Raw genomic sequence first — 23,466 nt, forward strand, 5'->3', positions numbered from 1 at the left:
TATGATCCACACAGTCAAAGGCTTTAGAGTAGTCAATGAAGCAGAAGTAGATGTTTTTCTGAAACTCCCTGCCTTTCTCCATTATCCAGCGGATATTGGCAATCTGGTCTCTCGTTCCTCTGCCTTTTCTAAACCCAGCTTGAACATCTGGCAACTCTCGCTCCATGTATTGCTGGAGTCTTCCTTGCAGGATCTTGAGCATTACCTTACTGGCATGAGAAATAAGGGCCACTGTACGGAAGTTTGAGCAGTCTTTCGCATTTCCCTTTTTTGGTATGGGGATATAAGTTGATTTTTTCCAGTCTGATGGCCATTCTTGTGTTTTCCATATTTGCTGGCAAATGGCATGCATCACCTTGACACCATCATCTTTTAAGATTTTAAACAGTTCAGCTGGGATCCCATCATCTCCTGCTGCCTTGTTGTTAGCAATGCTTCTTAAGGCCCATTCAACCTCACTCCTCAGGATGTCTGGTTCTAATAAGTATTTCCGGTAGTCTTTCTGAAATTAGAAGTGACTTGAAAACACAGAGCAACACACAGAAATTCTTTGAAACGGACTACTTTTTCCCCACATAACTAATCAGTGCTCATAAGGCAGACAAATAAGAGTAATACGGTCATTTGTATTTAGGATTTTATTCAAATAGCTATTGGAAACTTACAGTTTAGAGACCTAACAGATGGACAGGAGAAAACAAAATCTCAAAATCTCTTTTATGTCTCTTTTACATAGCTAAAGCTTAACAGTAGAGGCATTCTTTTATTCTTAACAGGAAACCAGCATCAACAAATTGGAAGCTCCATTTAAGTTTGTGAGGGGGAGAGAACACCTAAGATCTGATTGTTCTTAAACCAGTAAACAGAAGTGGATTGGCATTGCAAAGGAAATATCCAAATGAACATGCACATTCAATAAAGCTCTTCTAGTTGGAACAGAAACTGAAACCACAACCAAATCACATCTCTCAAATCCGTATTTCTCTAGTCATTTCCCATCTTCGTAGCATAACACAGTTGATATATATTTTTGTTTCCAGCATAGTTCTTTATGGATTCTATGCAGCGGAGGGGTGCACTTTAAAATAAAACTCAATGAACACAGCTAAGACTCAGAAAGACAGTGTTTCACATTACTGTTGTCAACACAGGAGTGATCATTATGTGGGAAAGTCCAGCCCAAAAGCAACACAAATGCTGTTTTTATGGCCACCAAGGTTCTTCTGATTGATAAAAACTAAAACATTGCATCCAAATGACTAGATCAGGCATGGACAAACTATGGCCTGGGGGTGGGTGGGTGGATGCTGCCCCCTGGGCACTTCCCTCAAGCCCTCCTAGTTTTCCTGTGTTTTTGGCATAAGGGCACAGCGGCCCACCATGTCCTTATGCCAAAAAGATGGGGAGGAATACACGCAGCAGCTGAGAGCCCTCTGGAGCGCTCTCAGCCATCGCGTGCCTCGTCCTCCTCCTGGCATAAGGACGGTGAGATTGGCCCCATCCTTATGCTGGGAGGACAGCTCAAGGAAGGCACGTGGTGGCTAAGAGCCCTCTCAGCTACCGCCTGTCTTGCTCTCCTCCTTCTATAATGCAAAGAGGACAACCTGAGGATCGGGGAGGTAGATCAAGGGGGAGGATCAGGGCCACCAGTCCTCCTGGCATAAGGATGGGGCAAGCAGCTGGGAGGACAACTTAAGGATGGCCCAGCCCTGGCCCTCATGGGCCTGTTCTGCCCAGTGTGTGAACGGATCCCCTCTCTCCTGGCCCAGCTCTTCCAGCTAGGTCCTCAATGCGGCCCCAAGGCAAAAAGGTTTGCCCATGCCATCACTAGATGCATCACCCCAGGACATTATAGGCTTAGAAAAGGCTTGTTTTTACAACAAGAAGTGATTTCTTGAAACTATTTTCTCTTCTAGACTTCTCAAAGTCCCATCCTGTTTTTGAAAACACTCTCTTCCTTGCCCTGAAATGACTGGGCAGGGGGTAAATTGTGGCAGATTTGCCCTCCCATGTTCCCTAGAGCAGTGGTTCTCAACCTGTGGGTCCCCAGGTTCTTTGGCCTACAACTCCCAGAAATCCCAGCCAGTTTACCAACTGTTAGGATTTCTTGGAGTTGAAGGCCCAAACATCTGGGGACCCACAGGTTGAGAACCACTACCCTAAAGGGTCTTCAGGGCAAATGATTTGCCTTATTAGAAACATGGAATCATGCTGAAAATTGAAAAGATTATCTATACTGAGATGAGCTATGGAGACACATTGGGCCAAACTTGATCATTTGGACTGTTTAGTGACGATAGCAGTCACCAGATGTGCCCAGTCTTTCTCAGAACTTTAAATATAGAAACACAACATGCGTTGAATCTAAGCAGTCACAGTATTGCATTTCTGCTTAAGTACTTGAGAAGTATGCCAGGCTAAGTAACCATGAAAAATAATGGAAGGTCAAGAAGGAAGAGCTTGCATAAAACAGCAACAGATCTTTAAGCAACTTTCAAAAGGAAACCAAAGTTGTAAGAGGAATCCTACAAGAAAAGGTCCAGGCTATTATATTGCAATGCTTCCCATTGGGGCTCAAGCGGAAACCAACAAGAACCCTCTCCAGTTGCCCCATATCACTTCCAAAACTGATTGAGGGCTTCTAGCCATCTTTCCTTGTAACAGTGAACCAGAACAGAACAAACCTAAAAATAACATTCAAGTATTTAAATAACAGGGAGAGAATGAGGGCAAGAATTGCTTAGCACTGTTTGTAAATATAAAGACAGGATGCTCCTCCGTCTCCCAGATCAAACCAGAACCCTGAGTTTTAAGGTATTTGAGGAATGTTGTGCACAGAGAAATGAAAAATAAGGGTTTTTTTCTGGTGGGACACTGTGGCAAACATTGCATGAAAAAGGAAACACTGAATAGTGGTAAGACATTTCATACAGAAATTTTCCTCTGGGTTGTTGTGAGTTTTTGGGGCTATATGGCCATGTTCCAGAAGTATTTTTCGCTTGCACCTCTGGCAGGCATCCTCAGAGGTTGTGAAGTCTGTTGGAAATTAGGGAAATGGAGTTTATATATCTGTTATGATTTTATTATAACAGCAAATAAAGAACACCATCCAAAAAAAGGGAATTCCAGGCATGAAACAATCAGGGCCAGCTAATCAACTCTCAACAAAGGATTCTCTCAGGCAGTAAGAAGCGCCACCTTCAAACTGCTAGGCCATTAAATGCTAATCAAGGTGGCCCATTGAAACAATCACACCTACTTCAAACAGAAAAGAGTTCATTCTCCCACCTTGGACAATCCATGGATATATAAACTCTTTTTCTAGTTTCCAACAGATCTCACAACCTCTGAGAATGCATGCCATAGATGTAAGTGAAATGTCAGGAGAGAATGCTTCTGGAACATAGCCATACAGCCTGCAAGACTCACAGCAACCCAATGATTCCAGTCATGAAAGCCTTCTACATTTTTTTTCCTCAGTTGAGAATATCTCTCTAGGAAATTCAAGGTGTATAATCAATTTCCACCAGAAGGGGACTATAAATCCCACCGGGGGACCTAGGGATTCCTAGGGAGAATATTTCAATGATATCCTTGAGTATCTACAAAAGTCTAATCAACAAATATGGAGGGTCAACTGTCATACAGAAGGGTGAAGTAAGGAAGAAGCTGCTCTTTTTATGCAAGTCTGGATAAGGATTTATGGGAGGGAGCAAAGCCAAATACAACATACTTTCTTTTAGCTCCTCATCTGCAATAACTTGTTCACTGACACAAAGAGGTTTACTCTTCCATGGCAAACAACACAGATGAGGAAATTATCCACTGTCAGGAAGCAAAGCATTTCCTGATGTGTCAGTGTTTAAAAAACCCAAAAAGGAAAAGATCTTATCAAATAGAAATGCTGAAGATTTCAAATGGATGTTGCACTCCATTTGCTCTCCTTCTGGAAAACTATGGTTCAAACACTACTTTCAGTTTCTAAACATGTATGTCCTGTGCCTTCTTACTGACATTAAAAACACACACAGGAACCACAACTGGATTTTCCACAGGAAAAAAAAAACTGGAACTCTACAGGACAAATGGTCAGAATCCAACACTTTTCCATCACCACCTTCCGGCACCTTGCTGAAAAGCAGAGTGCAACATCTCCAAAACAAGCTTACAAAACTGGCCTAAGATACCAGAGTTGATGGTTCCTGAATGATGCTAGGAGCACTATCCTTCTCCTGATGAAAGGCAAACTTATATGGAGTCAGACGTTTGGTTTACCTAATTTAAACCACATCGCTCGCAATCAAGACTGCAAATACAGGTGGGTTTAGCGTTAATCTCAAATCTGAACAAAATCAACCAAGTTGAAAGCCACTTTGTGCTTATGTTGCAAGAAATCAGGAGAGGAGAAAGGAGGGCAATTCCTACCACTTTGAACTGAGTAAATTTGACCTGTAAGCCCAAACCAGACTACCTGAAAAGTAATAGAGAGTAACAAACATATTAAACACATTTTCTCCCAGGAGAGATGGCTGGGTGAATACTATTAGCTCCAGTGGAAATAGAAATTATTTAATATCACTTAATGTTGTGGGCCACATTGAGAGAGCCCAGGGGATCAACTAAGTTGTTTGAGAAGGTTGGAGTGATGTGATACAACAGATTGCAACTCTAGAGTACTTCCTTTAAATGCTGATTCAGGTACCATGACATTTCTTAGAGAAAGCTGATCAGTTGATAAATTAAGATGCATGTTTTCCCCCTAGCAACTTTCCCTTTCATGGCTTTCCCTTATCTTTCATTCACCCAACCAGTTCAGAGTTTGAATGACAACTAGGTCTGCGTTTATTATCATGCAGCAAGCAACTAAAGCCCTCTGACATGGGAGCCCAATGCATAAGAGGTAACCACACCCCATATGAGCAACTGGCCTTTGAAGAAAACAAGTTGCGGCTTGTGAAAGAATAGCTTTTCCCAAAAGACTCATATTAAAGACTTTGTCAGCACTGACATTTGTACATGTGTGATTGCATTCACCTAACTTGACAGAAAGGAAGAAAAGTGAACTGAAGGTCCAATAAGCTGCCCCAAAATACTTATAGATTGCATCCCAAAGGTGTAGTACTTCAGGTTTCAGGAGCCGACAAAGGATTCTCCATTATTATGCCCAAGTCCTGTCATCGAATCACTCGAAGAGAGCGGTCAGTTGAGCTGGGCAAGTCTAGGAACAGAGTTCACAGAGCCAAGGAAATTGAACATGGTGTTCACCAGTTCCGGCAGGTCATAGTCATGCTTCCATCCCCAATCCTGGCGAGCGTTGCTGTCATCAAAAATCATCGGCCAACTGTCAGCTATTGAAGTGGGAAAAGAACAGATTATGTTATAAGTGGACTTGTCATGGACACCATGGAAGGTGCTGTGTGCAGAAGGTTCCATCAAACACTCCTAGTTTTCAAGAGCACTTTTTAGTGCTGCTGTGACCTGTTCACCATCTCTTCTGAGGAAGTAGGCCAATAGCATAACCCCATTACCCAGCAAATTCCAGCAGAAAATGAGGAGATAGGGAGAGAGAGAAAACTGACCACTAACTCCTGCCTTCTTATTAAGAGAATGCCAGAAGGTAATGAGCAGAACATATATCCTAGGCCAGTGGTTCTCAACCTTCCTAATGCTGCGACCCCTTAATACAGTTCCTTATGTTGTGGGTGACCTCCAACCATAACATTATTTTCATTGCTACTTCACAACTGTAATTTTGCTCCTGTGATGAATCATCTTGTAAATATCCGATATGCAGGATGTATTTTCATTCATTTGGCACAAATATGCAGGATGTATTTTCATTCATTTGGCACAATGTCACATGGACATAACAATAAAACACACCCCATCAAATTATAAAAACATTTAAAACATATGAGCAATTAAAACACCAACAATCAGACAGATTAATGCCAAATCTTGACTAAGCTTGTGTTTTTTGCCACTCTACTCAGAGAAGCAGATGGTTCCTTTTTGTAGTCCAAATCAAAGTATTCACATTTGGGGTTGATTCTTGATTACATTTCTAGACTTCTAGTACATGAGTAAGTATATAGGGTACCTATAATAAACTGCACTAGGAGCCTCCAGTAGCACAATGGGTTAAACTCTTGTGCCAGCAGAACTGCTGACAAAAAAGTCAGAGGTTCAAATCTAGGGAGCAGGGTGAGCTCCCATTTGTCAGCTTCAGCTTCTCATGCGGGGGCATGAGAAGCCTTCCACAGGATGGTAAAAAATCCGGGTGTCCCCTGGGCAACGTCCTTGCAGACAGCTAATTCTTTCACACCAGATGCGACTTGTAGTTTCTCAAGCCACTCCTGACACGAAAATAAACTGCACTGAAATTATATTGTTATCCTCAACCCAAATTTGAATCAGCGCCATTTTTTATTTCTCCTTCTCTACTGCTTTCCTTTCTGCTTAAGTAAACAGTTTCCTTGGAAATAAGCAGTTTACTCATAAGTAAGAAAGTGGAGGATCATTTCTTATCCTTTCCCCTCTTACTTGGCAAGGAGAAGATGATGACCATTAGTTGCAGCAGATGAAACAAAAGCTGATCTAGGCAAAGCTTCCTCTTACTCATGAGCAAACCATCTGTTCTCTGCTTTGAACAAGGATTGTGGTGTTCACAAAGAACTAAAGAGATGTCTAAATATTGCAAAGCATACACCCCAGGACATTTTTTTAAAAATTATGATGCTTGTTCCTTAGCAGCCTTTCAGTGTAAACAAATCCAATGTCTACATCCCAAGACTCTGAAGAAATTGTTTCATCCTTCTCAAAGTCCTACTTCTGGGCTATTCTCTTTTCATGTTTTCACGTTTAAGGTGCAGACATAAGGCCCAGGAGGGATCTGTTTATCTCATTTATTTATTTATTTAGCCAGTCTATTTTAATCTGTCACTACCGCCTCAAATCACAGAGTCAAAGACTGAAACCAGATACTAACCAATGGCCTGTCTTACTGCATCCACATTATAGGTAACTTGAAGCTCTGGAATATGCTTCTGGACTTCTTGAGTCAACTCCTCAGGAGTAAAACTCATGGCACTGATGTTGTAAGTCCTCATGCTCAGCTGCTCAGCGGGGGCTTCCATGATCTCCAGCGTAGCCCTCAGGCAGTCATCAATGTACATCATGGGCAGACGGGTGTCTGGCTTAAGGTTGCACTTGAATTTGCCAGTCTTTATGGCATCGTGAAAGATCTGGACTGCATAGTCTGGAAGAATAGAAAGTTTAAAGTAACTACCCATCACAACAATATGTTTCAGCAACATTCCTATAGTAGTGGATGAATGAGTTATATTGTCAGCCCTTCCCTTTTTGCTCATTTGAGTTTGTAACATTTGTGGATTAATATATTCCATCAAAAACTGACGACAAAGTAGTCCTAAAAAAAATTAGAGATTCTTAGAGAGAACAGTTCTTTGGGCATTTGTAGTCTGTCCAACTTCCACCAAAGTTGGTAAGGAGCCCCCGGTGGCACAATGGGTTAAACCCTTGTGCCGACAGGACTGATGACCAAAAAGTTGGTGGTTCAAATCTGGAAAGTGGGGTGAGCTCCCATGTGTCAGCTCCAGCTTCTCATGCATGGAAATGAGAGAAGCCTCCCACAGGATGGTAAAACATCTGGGTGTCCTCTGAGCAACATCCTTGCAGACAGCCTATTGTCTCAACCAGAAGCGACTTGCAGTTTCTCAAGTTGCTCCTGACTCGGAAAAAAAAAATCAAAGTTGGTAGAATTGTGGTAGAGGAATTAGAAATTTCTCAAGAGGTGTTTTTTCAATAATAATAAAAATCAGGGCCTGTTTTATTCAGTTTTCTTTCTTTAATAGGGATCTTGTACCTTTAACTCTAATGAAGGTGGTGGTGGGGGGTCTACTTTGCATAGAAAAATAGGCGACCAGTATGTACCTTGAGAAAGGGTGCATAGAAATTTAGTTTAAAATGTTGAAAGACTAAAAAACCAATTTGTTTCAAGGCTTCTCTACAAGAAGTAGCAATTGAGATTGTCATCTTAAAGACAGAGATAAGAGCCAAATTACCTGGCTCTTACACTGGGCTCTGATATGGAATATGCTCTTAACCACAATCAGAGTTAAGTGCTACTTGCATTATTACAGGCCTAAAAATATCAATCATAAATGTTTATTGTAACTCTTCAGAGATTTAAGTTTTATCCTATCACTCTGCCAAATCACCCAAGAGAATTCAAGATAACTTTCAAAACACCAAGAGCAATAGTTAAACATACTTTACTTGCCACCTCGTGGGAATTGCCAACCAGAGGCATATCCAAAATGGTCTCTAAGAAGATTTAAATAGGTCGGTTTATCTTAACTAGCAGCTAGCCTCAGAAACTTTTGCCTGATTCTGAAGTGGTCAAAACATGAAAACTCAAACACATAGACCAATTGTTCTCCATGAAGCCTCTGAAGATATCCAAAAAAGAGGTAGATCTGTTCCACCTCTTGTCCTGTGGATGTCTTCAGAGGCTAGGTGGCCATTTTTCAGTGATGCTTTAGTTATAAATTCTTGTAAGGCAGAGGAGCTGATCAATTTGTTCTTGGAGTTTTTTTCCCATTCCGATTATAAAAAAGTTATCTATTGTTGAAAACTATTGGTTTCTCCAGGAATAGAAAGAGAGAGGTAACGAGAATAGTTATGCTGGGGCTGTTGGTTATGCCATCTCTCCTTACTATAAACAGATCTTTCCCATGTCCACAGACAAATCAATTGTTGGGTCAGAGAATAAGGAAGAAAGGGGAAACCGTTCAAGAGGTAGACACTACAGTGGTTTTTCCTTCATCACAGACACTATTGCTCTGCTAGTTGGTAGAAAGCCTTCAGAACCTCAATGTCTTAGATAGTAAATGAGTAATTATGATCTTACTAGTTAATTTTATAGCTCAACTTAAATTCATGCCACAAAAAAGGTAAAAAAGGGTTTTGTCTTTGCTTCCTTACCAGTTGTTCCCCCACCAGGCTGAGTATCGGCTGAAATAATGCCTGGGTACCTCAAGCACCGGAAATCTAGGCCGTATCTGTAATGGTAATACTAGAAGGAGGGGAAAAGCGGAAAAATGATATCACTCAGACATTAGCAATAGCAGAGTAGCCACATTGGTCATCTACTACCGTCTCTTGTCCTTCAGTGGCTCACATTAAAGAGTCAATGAATTCACACATTTATTTATTATTTATTTATTTAGTATATTTATATACCGCCTTTCTCATCCCTGGGGGGACTCAAGGCGGTTTACAACATATTAATGGCAAGAATTCAATGCCAACATAAATATAATAAGATAAAACCACAATAACTAAACACTGACACATAACTATGAATTAAAATCATTAAAACCATTAAACATAGTCATATACAACATATAAACACTAATACAAAGCATTAAAAACATCCTAAAATAAATATTAAAATAACATGATCCAAAAATTATCCACCGTGGCCATTCCGGTTGTCATAGCACATATTTCCTAATTATTCTTTGCACTGCATTACTGGCCAAAAGCCTGGTCCCACAGCCATGTCTTTGTTGTCTTTCTAAAGCCCAGGCAGGAGGGTGCTAATCTAATCTCACTGGGGAGAGAGTTCCATAGCTGAGGGGCCACCACTGAGAAAGCCCTGTCCCTTGCCCCTACTATTATTATATTATTATTATTATTATTATTAACTTTATTTGTACCCGCTAACTTCTCCCGAAGGACTCGATGCGGCTTACAAAGGCCAAGGCCTCAATAAAACAACAATATAACAAATACACATAAACCAAAAGCAAATCAAAACATTAAGCAATAACAGTAAGCAATAAAAACAGTACACTGTAACACAATAAAAAGTGCTACCAACCACATTTGTGATGGAAGTGGGACCAAGAGCAGGACCTCCCCAGATCTTAACCTCTGAGATGGTTCATAGAAGGAGATACGTTCGGACAGGTAAGCTGGGCTGGAACCATTTAATTGTGCTCAGTAGCAAACTGGTAGCCAGTCAAGTTGACCTAACAGGGGAGTTGTGTGCGCCCTGGTTAGCAATCTGGCTGCCGCTCATTGGACCATTTGAAGCTTCTAAACAGTCTTCAAAGGCAACCCCACGAAGAGTGCATTGCAGTAATCTATTCTCGATGCAACAAGAGCATGGAGCACTGTCGCCAAGTCTGACTTCCCAAGGCACAAACATTGTAGCAATAACTGGTCTCTGGTCAGAGTTCTCACTAAAAGTGTATAAAGGCACCACATTATGACAAATGTATCCATGGATGACCTCTGATACTTTTCATTATTGACCACTTTTCTTATGATTTAAATTTCAGTGGCCAAACTAAGTTTTTCTTAATGTGATGGGCTAGATTATGGATTAGACTTCTCTGCTCTTCCACTTGTTTTGTTTTGCTTTTCGTGCATACTCAGTTAGATTCTAGAAGCAGCTGCTGCTAACCGTGCCTAATGCAGACAGACACCCCCCCCCCCCCCCCCACAGCAGGGTCAGAATCCCATTCTGTACTGCATTGTTAACTGTAGGCTTTCTTCTGCAACCTGACAGCAGACATTTGCATCTCTACAGCCCTCCATTATAATCTGACAGTGTTAAAAATTCTTCCAGCTAGACAACTGCTCCACCCATCTGAAACAACAAACCAACTGCAGGTTGAATGGGCAATGCTTACTTCTCCCATGAGCTCAGCATGGACCTTGGAAACACCATAGATTGTCCTTGGCCTTTGGATGCAGAGGTCAGGAGTTGGGTCCCGAGGAGAGGTGGGTCCAAAAGCTCCAATTGTGCTGGGGACAAAGAGCCGCAAGCTGTGCTCAGCAGCAATATCAAGAATGTTATGCAATCCTAGGAACAGCAAACAGAGTTATCAGGTTCAAGACCAAAACACTGAGCTCTGGCAGTCAGGCGAGGACAGCTCATCAAACAGTGGAAAGTTAAGCTGACACCTACCAGTGATATTTACAGATCTTGCCAAAGGAACGTTGGCTTCACCAACTGCGCTGAGCAGCGCACTATAGTGAAACAGCCATGTAATCCGGTTGTTCACTACTATCTCACGAAGATTCTTGTAGTCCAGAATGTCTGAGTAGATGAAAGGGCCTACAAGGGAGAAAGTGCAAATCAAACAAGAGTCTGAGGAAGGTGACAAGTCATGAAAGTCAGCAGCGTGGGAAAGCATCCTTCATTCAAATTCATTATAAGCTCATGCAGAATAAAATACCAAATCAACTTTTCCTGTTACAACATCAAATAAACATTGGTTCCCGCTCTAGTCAGTGTTTGTTTTAATTGAATAGAAAAAATATTTGTGCAGGATAGAAAATATATTTGTGCAGGAAAAGCATGAGTGGTTTGATTTTTGAAAAATCTATATAAATAAATATGTAATGTTAATTTGAGGGATTAACATAACTCAAAAACTATTGGACGAATTGACACCAAATTTGGACACAATACATCTATCAGGCCAAGGAGTGACCATCACTCATAAAAATATTGAAAAACACAGAAGAGACTTAAAAAGCAAAAGCAAAAACAAAAACAAAAACCCAAACACATGCAAACACACATATATACACATATACACACACAAACACACATGCTGGGCTGCAGCATTGCATGGTAGGGGATGGCTAGTGTTAAATAAACATCTGTTTAAAAAAGTTATGCTATACTTTTAAGGAAACTAAATATCTGAAGTTTTAAGAGCTGCATTAACCTGAGCCATCAGATGACAAAGACATATTAATAAATCATAGGGTGGTGGAGGAAGCACTCAAATCAAATTTAGGATCAGAAGGACCAATTCAAAAAGATGGTGCTGACATTTATTTGCTTCCTAGGATTGGCTACAGAGAAAAATGTCTTCCCGTAGATTCCTCTCACTGATAAAAAAAAAAAAGCCAAGGACTGAATATTCTTTATAGTTCCCAGTTTTGTGTCCAAGGCCTAAATTCATATATATATTTGTGACGGTCCTACTTTGAATGTTAATCTGTCTCTTTACAGCAATGGTTGGAAACCACTGCTTTACACAAATGAAGGAAGTAGCTTTTAAAATGAAGCTCATGAGTCAGAAGCAAATATTCAAGAATATTGCAAAGATTAATATACAAGGAAACTTCAAGTTTAATTAAGGAACCCAGATTCTAGCAAAACATCACTGCCACAGTAAATATTGCATTGCTTTGTTATAGGGCACTTACCACTATAGAAGACATTGTCAGGGGGCTTTCGGATATCAGACAGGATCACGTTGTTCTTTCCAAAGCGTTTCCTAGGAGAGAGGGCACAGTTAAGCCTGAAAGCAGGTCTTTCACGTTCCTTTTATACTTTGTTTTGTCGAGAGGAAAAACTAATCTGCTGTTAGATGCAGTGCAGCCATATGTTTCTGTACTATGAAATTACTGAATATCCTTGAGTATAAGCCAAGTTTTTCAGCCCTTTTATATTCGGATCGGCTTATACTCGAGTATATACATTCTGGGTTGCATGCTTCTGGAACATGGCCATACAGCCCAAAAAGCTTACAGCAACCCGGTGATTCCGGCCATGAAAGCCTTCGACTATATACACATTGCATTTAAACTTTGGAAATAGAAATGCCTTATTTTACAGTTTAGTTTTATCTTAAATTACAGTTTTATGTAATTATTCAAAAACATTTAACCTACTGATGTCTAATTAATGTAATTTTATTGGTATTTATTGGGTGCATTTCCCACCCTCATCTTATACTTGAATAAATACGTTTTCCCAGATTTTTGTGGTAAAATCAGACGCCTTGGCTTATATTCAAGTTGGCTTATACTCAAGAATATCTGGTATCTTCCACACCAACACCATCAATGTTTGTGATCTGTCTTTAGTCCCACAGCAGGAGAAAAGGAGCACGTAGATTTTTTAAAAAATCAGGAGTGACTTGAGAAACTGCAAGTCGCTTCTGGTGTGAGAGAATTGGCCGTCTACGAGGACATTGCCCAGGGGACACAGATGTTTTGATGTTTTATCATCCTTGTGGGAGGCTTCTCATGTCCCCGCATGAGGAGCTGGAGCTGATAGAAGGAGCTCATCCATGCCCTCCCCAGATTTGAACCTGTGACCTGTCAGTCTTCAGTCCTGCTGGTGCAGGGGTTTAATCCACTGTGCCACCGGGGGCTCCAGCACATAGATGCAACATATAAATAGGAACAAAGTCTTCCCAGCATTTTCCTAATGTGTGTACAAAATCTATTTTTTTCTTGGTGGGAAAATCATAGTTACACTTTTGCTGCAAATGAACTTGATCATTCTTTGGAAACTTCAGACTCAGAAATCCACAAGCACGTATTACTAGTAAAAAGCAACAAGCACAGCTTACCTCAAGAGCTTAGCAAGTCCTACTCCAAGCTGGCCTAGTCCCCCTGAAAACAAAATGCATTTGTTAGAGAACTCAATATGCTATAAAACATGAACAATTTGAAAAGATTTCTGCTCTAAAAGAAAGAAAAGTTATGTACTGAACTCCATCTCAGAATCTAGGAGCAGGGAACACATTAGTTTTCATCAAAAGGCTGATTTGGTTGGTTAGACTGTTAGGAATGTTTTAACTGTTATACACTGAGGCATCACAGATACAACTATCACCGCACAGAAGAGGGGGATCCAATACATTATTCTCTGGATAACCCAGCATGCCAAAGCTGTATGGAAGGGGCCTCGGGGGAAAACAAACCCCTTATGAAGATAATGTGCAATTGGTTCATTTCCATAAGTTGGAAACAAAGGCACAAAACAACAGTACCATGTAACCCCAGCTACACAAAAATACACTCAGGCAAAGAAGGTGGAAAATATCCTACTATGCTCCTATCCACCCTGTTCTTCTATCCCCTCTGCTACGTCTTTTGAGGAGCTTCCCTGAAGAAGCACTGCCAGCAAGATGGAAATTGTGCCCCTCAGAACTAAGGACAAGAAGGTTGTGAGGGAGCTCTGGAGAGGCACGGAGCCCATTTCTCTGCAGAAGTCATGACACAGTTCTCTGCTGCCAATGTACCACTCTGGAGAACTGATACACTCCCTCCACAGCTGCAATACTTATTGCAGCATCCAGCAGAGATGGGAGCCAGCTCAGCAAAGGATAAAAACATTTGATTCACCACACCTTGAATTCCACCTGATTCTGATCCCTTCACCTGGGAAAGGGCCTCCTTGAAGAGGTGAATTCTCTATCTAAGCAGCCATACATCCAGAAAGATATTGTGAACACCCTTATGAATTATATCTAAAGTGGGGACTGCATCTTCTATGGGAAAAGGCTTTCAACCTATTTATGAGCAAATTCTTCATGAGCTCTGGGCCTGCTGCTTTCCCAACTGTCGTTTTGCACCCACCTCCTATAACTTAACACACCTAATGCTCATCTGGGGTATAATGTTCCTTTGACTCATTAAGGGTAGAAATGAGCAGGAATAGGGGCAAGAATATGATAATAGATTTTAAGTGGAAATTACTGTTATTCTGTTTGAACTAAGTAACAACAATGAGCTGATAATTTAAAAGCAGAGCATGAACTCCCATATCTAGATGCAAAATCACTATCTTCAAGTAACCTGTCAACTCCTATATGAATTTCATAGGGGTTTTCTAAGGTAAGGAGTAAAAGAGGTGGTTTTGCCAGTTCCTTCCTCTGAAATATTGCCTGCAGCGTCTGGTATTCTTTGGAAGTTCCCCCACCCAAGTACTGACCAAATCTGGCTTGGTTTAGCTTCTGAAATCAGAAATGGCTTCAAGGTATTTAGACATAAATCATGACCTTACAACAGACAAATATCCCTATCTTCTAAGAGACTGGGTTGAGGGAATAACAGAGGACATTCCATTATGCATAGCAGTCAAGATAGAGGCTAATTTCTTTGTTTATAAAATTGCAATGTTATGCAGACCAGATAGATTGTGTCTACCAAAAAATCTGAGTGATTTATAGCAGACCTGCAAGGGTTGCCAACTGTTATCCAGCCAGCTAAAAAATCACTGGAAATTGCATTAGATGGGGAAAGGGTATACTTTTCTGAGGGCCCTTCCACACAGCCATATAATCCAGCACATCAAGGCAGACTAACCCACAATATCCGTTTTGAACTGGAATATCTGAGTCCATACTGCCATATTTTGCTTTACCTACTTAGGTGATCCCTCATAGCTCGAGGATGATGGTCCTTCCAAGTGAAGCATCTCGGCAGTGGGTCCGTAGGTGGCTATGGAGCCCTATTCTTAATCGACATGTTATCCTGCAGTGAGGATATTGGTATGCAAGTGGAAGGCGGTCCTGGTTACACGCCTTCCTCTTGGCACATTTCTCCCTTTCGCCCTTCACTGTGCTTCTTCAAATTCTGCAGCACTGCTGGTCACAACTGACCTCCAGCTGGAGCGCTCAAGGGCCAGGGCTTCCCAGTTCTCAGTGTCTATGCCAGAGTTTTTAAGGTTGGCTTTAAACCCATCTTTAAATCTCTTTTCCTGTACACCACCATTACATTTTCCGTTCTTGTGTTCGGAGTAGAGTAACTGTTTTGGGAGACGGTGATCGGGCATTTGGACAATGTGGCCAGTCCAGCGGAGTTGGAGCATGGCTTCAAGGCTGGTGGTCTTTGCTTCTTCCAGCACACTGACATTTGTGTGCCTGTCTCCCCAAGAGATTTGCAGGATTTTTCAGAGGCAATGCTGATGAAATCGTTCCAGGAGTTGAGTGTGATATCTGTAGACAGTCCACATTTTGCAGGCATATAGCAGGGTTGGGAGGACAATAGCTTTATAAACAAGCATCTTGGTATCTCTACGGATGCCCAGTAAAGGACCAAGGACACGGTCATATATCCCAATTCAAAACGTATAATGTGGGATTTTATCCAACTGTGTGGAAGGGATCTGAGTAATTGTTCAAATCAATATCAGAACCAAGATAATGGTATCTTGGGTTGAGCAGGAGATCAGATGCACTTAATTCTCAGATTATGCCAACCTGCCTAAGCTATTATTTTGCACCTGGCTCTGGCCAGGTCCAAAAGCCTACCATTTGCTCACTCTCATCCTGAACTACCATTGGAGTGGTGCCATTGAAACCGATCTTCAATCCACAGAGTTGCAGTGCATCCCTGATTCAGTACTACGTAACATACATGACTTGATGCAATAAATGTCAATAAATTTAAATGCTCCACACAAAACAAATCAAAAATGTTGTAGGCACAAAGCAGACTGACCTGTAATCAGCACCCGTGGATGTTCTGTTTCAGAAAAGGATACTGAATGGAAGCTGGCGTCCGAGTTTACCTGCCGGGGTGAGAAACCAACACACCTAACCGGCACAACAGCAACCTGACAACCACAACCAGGTTTCTGCAACACCTGCCTGACAGCCCGGCTCAAACTCTTGATAGCTGGCATTTTTCTAGAAAGCTGAAAGAAATGGAAAATGTTCTGATGAATGACAAGATACCCCACCAATAGGAGAATGGTCAAGCAAATATTATTCCTGAAATACCATTTAACTGTTTGCCATTTGGTGTAAGAAATGCTGAAGCTGATAGGCCACTTATCCTGTGAAGTTGGGCATGTCATTGCCAGTCTGCAGCATGTCTCAGGATATTGCCACATGCTTGCTGTTCATACAAGGCAGGAGAGCAGCAACTTACTGTCATGGTGATGGGCAGCTTCACAATACTATGATTGTGCAAAGCTGTACTTCCAGATGGGTGGTGCATCGCTGCCCTTCCACTGTGGTTGCTTCCCTTTTTATTTTATTTTATTATTTCACTAAGTACCTGGATTTTTTTTTTTAAAAAAAATTAGACTGAGGGGAATGTGGCAGGACTGCGGTGTGATCAGAGGCACTAATGGACCCACAACATGCATTACAAGAGGTTGTGTGGTATAGGGACCAATGGTCTTACTACAGTACCAGTTCCCTACATCTTTGCAATAAAGTCCCCTGACCAGAAAGAATTGACACTGGATTTTTCAACATGTTTTTCTGTCCCAATATTGTAATCCAATTAGCTCTTTAGATAGGGTTAATATTCAGTATTGCAGGGATTTACGATAGTCATTTCTACAAACCTGCCACTTGTTTCCTCAAATTATGCAAATATGAGAAGGGGCCTTTAAGAACAGCCAAACAACTAAAGACTCCAGACTGAGTGCAGGAATTCTCCAACACAAGCCTCAATGCTGTGAAAAAGATAAATCTTTCAGAAGTTATACATGCCCAGCTTTAGAGTTTCAGTTGTCAGACTTTATATAAAGTTTAGTGAAATTATTTTATTTTGTAGCAAGAGAGCTCTAAAAAAAACAGAATAAAAATGACATTTGTTATAACAATATGTAACTGGTTTTCCTAGGAAAGCCCGTTATATTTCTGCCATAAATTTCTATAGTTCTGGATAAGATTTTGACACACTTCCTTCCTTTATTATTTACCATGTTCATGGGCCTACTGCCCATTAATAAAAGACCTTGGAGACAGCCAGAATTAGCAAGGTTATAACTACACCTGTTGGATATAAATCTAATGACAGGCTTAAGGAATCAAATTGCAGTTTCAGGCATTTGATAACAGTAACATACTTTTCCTAGCAAATAAGGAAGATACCAACCCTATAAAATAAACAAAACAAAACCTTTGATACACTTCTGATTGGATTTACAATTAGCATATGGTTAGGTATAAGAAGAGCATCAAATAATATCAGTTGGTAAAATCCTCAGGACAGCCATATTCTGACTGTCTCATTTCTGTAGAATGAGTTTTTACAGGTGAATGACCCTTCCCTCCTCCAGGCAGTAAGGTGATGCAACAGAGCTTCTCCGCTTACCTTTTTCCTGGCACTGGTTTTGCAAAGCGAAAAGAAAAGGGGTATTTATGGGGCACGGCCTCTCTGCTAAGCCAATGAGAGTTCTCAAGGGAGTGGGAGTTGTCCTCCACACAGAAAAGGGTGTGTGCGTATGCTCATGATATCACCGCAAGATGGACACATCCATTTGTTTGATTTAAAACCGCGTCACCTCAGAACAGGCAGATAATACTGAAAGGAACAAGAGGAATCCTGTTTGTCTAGTATATGGCATGGCTGCATGGAACACTGGGCTTATCCTTTATTTGCTCTCTTCTTTGGGAGCAGAAAAAAAAAGGTATACACACACTGGCTGGCAAAAACAGCAGGTACAGCAGCAGTGCTTAAATGATACTACTAAAATCCACAAAGCTACAAGCTAGATTTTAAGCGAAAGCTAAACACGCTGTACTTGAAACCACACAGCTGGAAAGAACAAACAGCCACTGAGATTCAGCCAACACTGCAGATCAAAATTATTCATCTCCAACAGAGAGAGAGAAGACCAACGTACAGAGCAGAAACAGCTTAGGTACATGACGTATATCAAGTTACAGGCAAAGGAAATTCATGCGACAATTAAAGAACATACGTAACTGCAGTGGTTCCCATTGACAGATGAGATCTACATTTCCGAAAGGCACCAGATCCCATGTGCTGTTGGAAGCTATACTAATAAAACTTTATTTGTATCCCGCCACCATCTCCCCAAAGGGACTCAGGGTGGCTTACAAAAGCACATACTAGTGCAGTAAAATACATGAGATACAATATGGACTCACATAATGCAATATGAACTATTGAACTGCATTATATGGTCAGCGTAAAACCCTACAATGCAACATGAACGGCACTGATCTGCATTATATCGTCAGTGTAGAACCTACTATCATGCAACATGAATGGCACTGAAATGCATTATTATATGACCAGTGTAGAACTCCACAATGCAATTTGAACTATATTATATTTCTACACCAACCATATAAACACAGTTCCAAACTGCATTATATGTCAAGTATAGGTCTAGCCCAGATTGGGGCCTGCCCTGACATTCTAAGGTTATCCACGCTTGCAGATACCAACTAAATACATTTGCAGTATTAGGATAGCCTCTGAAATTTCGCAGCACGGACCAACCCTATACCCTGTTCACTCTGAACCCTGGGGCTAAGAAGGGTCAGCCCCAGTTAATACTTAGATGGGAGACTATCTACAAAATACCAAGTGCTGTGGGCTCTATCTCAGCTGAAGAAACTTTTAGGCAAGAAGAGTATTCCTTTCCTTTAAAAACACCCTGTGGTTTTCATGGGGTTACCACAGGTCAATAAATGACCTGAAGGCACATTCACACAATGAATGTAGGATGCCTTTAATGCGATGGAATGAAAGCAGTGTGTTTAGGTAGTGCTTAGGAATCCAAAGAAATGGTCTATATACCTTCAATATTCCTTGCCTAAGGAAACCCCTTAAAATTTGTAAGGTTGCTGTAAGTCTACAGGCAACTTGTAGACAATCTCATTTATACACACACCATCCTCTAGATCAGGGGTCCTCAAACTATGGCCCGAGGACCGAATACAGCCCTCCAAGGTCATTTGCCCAGCCCTCGCTCAGGGTCAACGACTTGAAAGCACACAACAACAACAACAATCCTATCACATCAGCCAAAAGCAGGCCCACGCTTCCCACTGAAATACTAATACGTTTATATTTGTTTAAATTGTTCTTCATTTTAATTATTGTACTGTTTTTATGTGTCTTTTGCACTACAAATAAGGTATGTTCAGTGTGCATATGAATTCATTCCATCAAGCTTGTCCATAAGTCCATTACTATCATAATTTGTCCTCATTGTCATTATCCTTGTCAGCATAGTCACCCGAAGGCCAGGTCCCACATCCAAGTTTTCAACTTTTTTCTGAAGGAGAGGGATGAAGATGACCTAATTTCCCCGGGGAGCAAATTCCACAGGCGGGAGGCCACCACCGAGAAGGCCCTGTCCCTCATCCCCGGCAGGTGTGTTTGCGATAGAAGCGGAGCAGAGAGCAGGGCCTCCCCAGAATTTCTTAAACTTCGAGGTGGAACATAGAAGGAGATACGTTTGGACAAGTACACCAGGCCAGAACTGTATAGGCTTTTATAGGTCAGGACCAGCACTTTGAATTGTGCTTGGAGCTGGATTGGCAGCCTGTAGAGCTGACACAGCGGGTGGGGGGGTGGTGGTATGCTCCCTGTATGACGCTCCAGTGAGCAGTCTAGCTGCTGCCCATTGGACTAGTTGGATGCCTGTGATATACAATTGGCCCTTCATATTTGGGGGTTTGACTTCTGCGGACTTAATTAAAATGCTTTCTCTAGAAATCTCTGCTCCATTCAATGTGATTCTGGGGCCAACTTCCAGAAGAGGCTGATCACAGAGTCATGCTGAAGGACCTAAAGATCCTAGAGAGGTTTAAAAAATATTTTCTTTTCTTTTTTTTTTTCAATTTCATAGCAGTCCTGTGCTCTTAACCCTAGTGAATGTGGTTGGCTGGTTGTAGTTAATAAAAATGTTTTATTGCCATACTGCAAGAGGCAAGTGCATACCAGCTACATAAAAAACAAATAGGCTTCTGTCAGTATTGTTGACCCCAGAATGAGATAAGAAACTTTGTGGCTTTTTATGGCAACAGGTTTTTCAACTCCAAAAGCCCTATTAAAATGGAACAAAGGCTTTGAATGGTGAAATGAACAGAAACTAAACACGCCTACTACTTGAGAATGATGCTACTGTAACATCAATATCACTTGCAAAAGCAGAGGAACTATCTGTTGGAATCAAACTATATATGCTGCTTTGTCAGATACATCTGCATAACAGTTTTAGTAATTTTAAAGCATTAATGAATTGTTTTTATCCTTTATTGGTGTTGTTGGCATTGAATGAATGCCTGCTGGTAAGCCACCCTGGGTCCCCTTCTGGGGGTAAGAAGGATGGGATACAAATATGTAAAATAAATACTTTCATTGGAAAGGAAAGGAAAGGAAAATCAGCTGGAAAGGGAAACAGATTAAATATATGTGGCAGCATACTTTCAAATAAGGTTCAATGAATGAAATGTGCAGTTTGACCTATCAAATTAAGAGAAGCTCTTTTAACACTGGATGAAGAAACAAATGAAGGAATCAGACTTCTGTCTGTCTACTGATGCACTTCTACAGCAACTCTTTTAAAAATTCCAAAATCCATATTGGTTCTATATATTTTTAGGCCACCCACAAAGTAGCATGCAAGGCTTCAAACTCTCCAAGATCACATCAGATCCGACAGTGGACTAAATACAGGTTGAGCATCCCTGATTCAAAATGCTTGGAACCAGAAGTCTTTCAGATTTTTTAAAATTTTGAACAACTTGTTCTTGAATATACGATATGTATATAACAAGGTATCTCAGAGATGAAATCCAGATCTTGACACAAAATTAATGCATGTTTCTTATATACCCTATACACATAGCCTGAGAGTATTTTATACAATAGTTTTATGCATGAAAAAAGTTTTCATCAGAAAGCAAAACTGTCACTCTCTAACCCTGCCATATGGATGATTATGGAGTATTTTGAATTTTAGAATTCCACGTAAGGGATGCTCAATTTTTAAATTTAAAATTTTTAAATTGCCTTGAACAGGCAGGATTACTTTTAATATTTGCGTGTTATGGCGACAATTTTTATGCATATTTTGTTTTGTTAATCTTGTGGTTATGTTGTTTTTACTTTGTATGTTCTGTGTTTTTTACCTGGGAACTGCTCTGAGTCCCCTCGGGGAGATAGAGCAGTATATAAATAAAGTTTTATTATTATTATTATCTGTATACCAAAACATGGATGGATTTATTACTTAAAGCATCTTGTTCATACAAAAATTTCACATGTCAAATTTTAAAAATCAAGCTAAAAACCCTCTTAAATATTTTTGAAACAACTTTTCAAACAGCCAGAACAGCAAGGCTTGGTTTTAAGGGGAATGGGAATTTTAAGGATGTTAGAGACTTTGCTTGGGCATGAGCATTTGTTGTTGATGTGATTGATCATTGCCTAGGCTTGTGTAGAAACAGCTCAGGACAAATCCTGCATTTCTTCAAATACAGTCCAGCTCTTACTCAGATCAGTTTCTCCACTTTGCTACTGATAGAAGCTTGTTTGGTCCCTATTCAGTTAGGAAGTTTCTAATGCAACCTTGGTCAACTCATCCTCTGTCCCTGCCATTCTGAAACAGACCTCCTCCAACAAAAAAGGAATCACTGTCTCCAATGTTTACCATAGCCTACTATGAGGATGGGAGTGGCCAAGCATTATACAACAAGATGGTCCAGTTGTAACTCTATGTGTTACTGGAGTGAAATCATTGATTTGCTCTCATCAGCCCCAATCAAGATAGCTGATAGCGTGGGCAGATGAGAGAGGCAGTGAAGCAACATCAAGTAGGATACACTAGCTGCCAAACTATGCCCTAAATAGGGTGGTACAAATGGAAATTGGCCATTCAACTCTTACACCATCTCCTCCTCCACTAGAGCCCTGTCTTGACAACAATAGCACATAGTCACACACCCTTCTTGTGTTGGCATTTTCACTGCCCTCCCTGTGCCAGTTAGCTGCCCAAACTGGTTTTGAGTTTGCCACTTGCAAATTCTATTACAAAACTTTATTGAAGGGACTGAAGTCAGAATAAAAGAAGCCTGCTGAGTCTGTAAATGGACCCAAGGGGACTCCTTAATAAACGTTTCTACCTACAGGTTATTCTGTTCATGACAGTCATTTTAGTTGGAACTGGTTTCATACAGTCTTACACCCCTCTATGACAAAGATTATTTTTCTGCATCTAACAAATAGGCACAAACGCTGCACATATTAAAACAAAACAGAGGGAAGAAGTATTTGAATAGAAGAAATTCAAAGTTGCCCCTTTTCCAAGTGATATTAGCTAACACAAAATATTTCGGAAAACAATTATTTCACTCAATTTGCTGTTTTGTATGCATTCAAGTCATTTTACGTTAGGACAATACTGGCAAATGTATCATAGGGCTTTCAGGGGCTGAGAGTGTTGACTCACCAAAGGTCACTCAATGGGTTTCCATGATCAAGCAGGGAATCCCTGGTATTCAGAGTTTTAGGACAACACTCAAACCACTACACTATGTTGGCTCTACACTGTAAGTCACTAAACAAGTCCAGTAAAGTTCAAGTGATACAGATTTAACTATTTAATAACCACCAACCAGTTCTTTTCAATAACTTTTAAATGTCTTGTCTTGTATCACTGTTTGTAAGTTTTTAAAATGTTTTCTGATTTCATTTTCTTGTTTGTGGATTGTATATTTTTGTCAGGGAGAATAATGGAGCTACAGGTATAACAGCACAAAACATAGTTCAATACATTTTTCTTCCTGAAGAAAATCCCAGTTTTGTGCATAAGAATAGTTTCCAGGTTAAGAAAATGTAAGGAAATTTGAATTTCATTCCAATTCAATGAACATAAAACAGGTGTTTAGCTGTTCA

The 23,466-nt window shown here is 40.7% G+C and overlaps 1 protein-coding gene across 1 annotated transcript in view; it reads right to left on the minus strand.

Moving 5' to 3' along the window:
* Positions 1–623: 623 nt before the first annotated feature.
* The window catches only part of LOC132761619 (L-threonine 3-dehydrogenase, mitochondrial-like), a 28,478-nt gene continuing 5,635 nt past the window's right edge, over positions 624–23,466 (minus strand). The window contains exons 2-9 of the mRNA XM_060754651.2: positions 16,291–16,486; positions 13,413–13,455; positions 12,259–12,329; positions 11,003–11,152; positions 10,725–10,897; positions 9,007–9,097; positions 6,989–7,258; positions 624–5,348 (exon numbers count right to left, since the gene is read on the minus strand). Coding sequence (XP_060610634.1) covers positions 5,200–5,348; positions 6,989–7,258; positions 9,007–9,097; positions 10,725–10,897; positions 11,003–11,152; positions 12,259–12,329; positions 13,413–13,455; positions 16,291–16,474 — 1,131 coding nt within the window. The 5' untranslated portion in view covers positions 16,475–16,486 and the 3' untranslated portion in view covers positions 624–5,199. The remainder of the gene's footprint in view (positions 5,349–6,988; positions 7,259–9,006; positions 9,098–10,724; positions 10,898–11,002; positions 11,153–12,258; positions 12,330–13,412; positions 13,456–16,290; positions 16,487–23,466) is intronic.

The sequence above is a fragment of the Anolis sagrei genome, chromosome 1 (assembly GCF_037176765.1).
Source record: "Anolis sagrei isolate rAnoSag1 chromosome 1, rAnoSag1.mat, whole genome shotgun sequence".
NCBI classification, from domain to species: Eukaryota; Metazoa; Chordata; class Lepidosauria; order Squamata; family Dactyloidae; genus Anolis; species Anolis sagrei.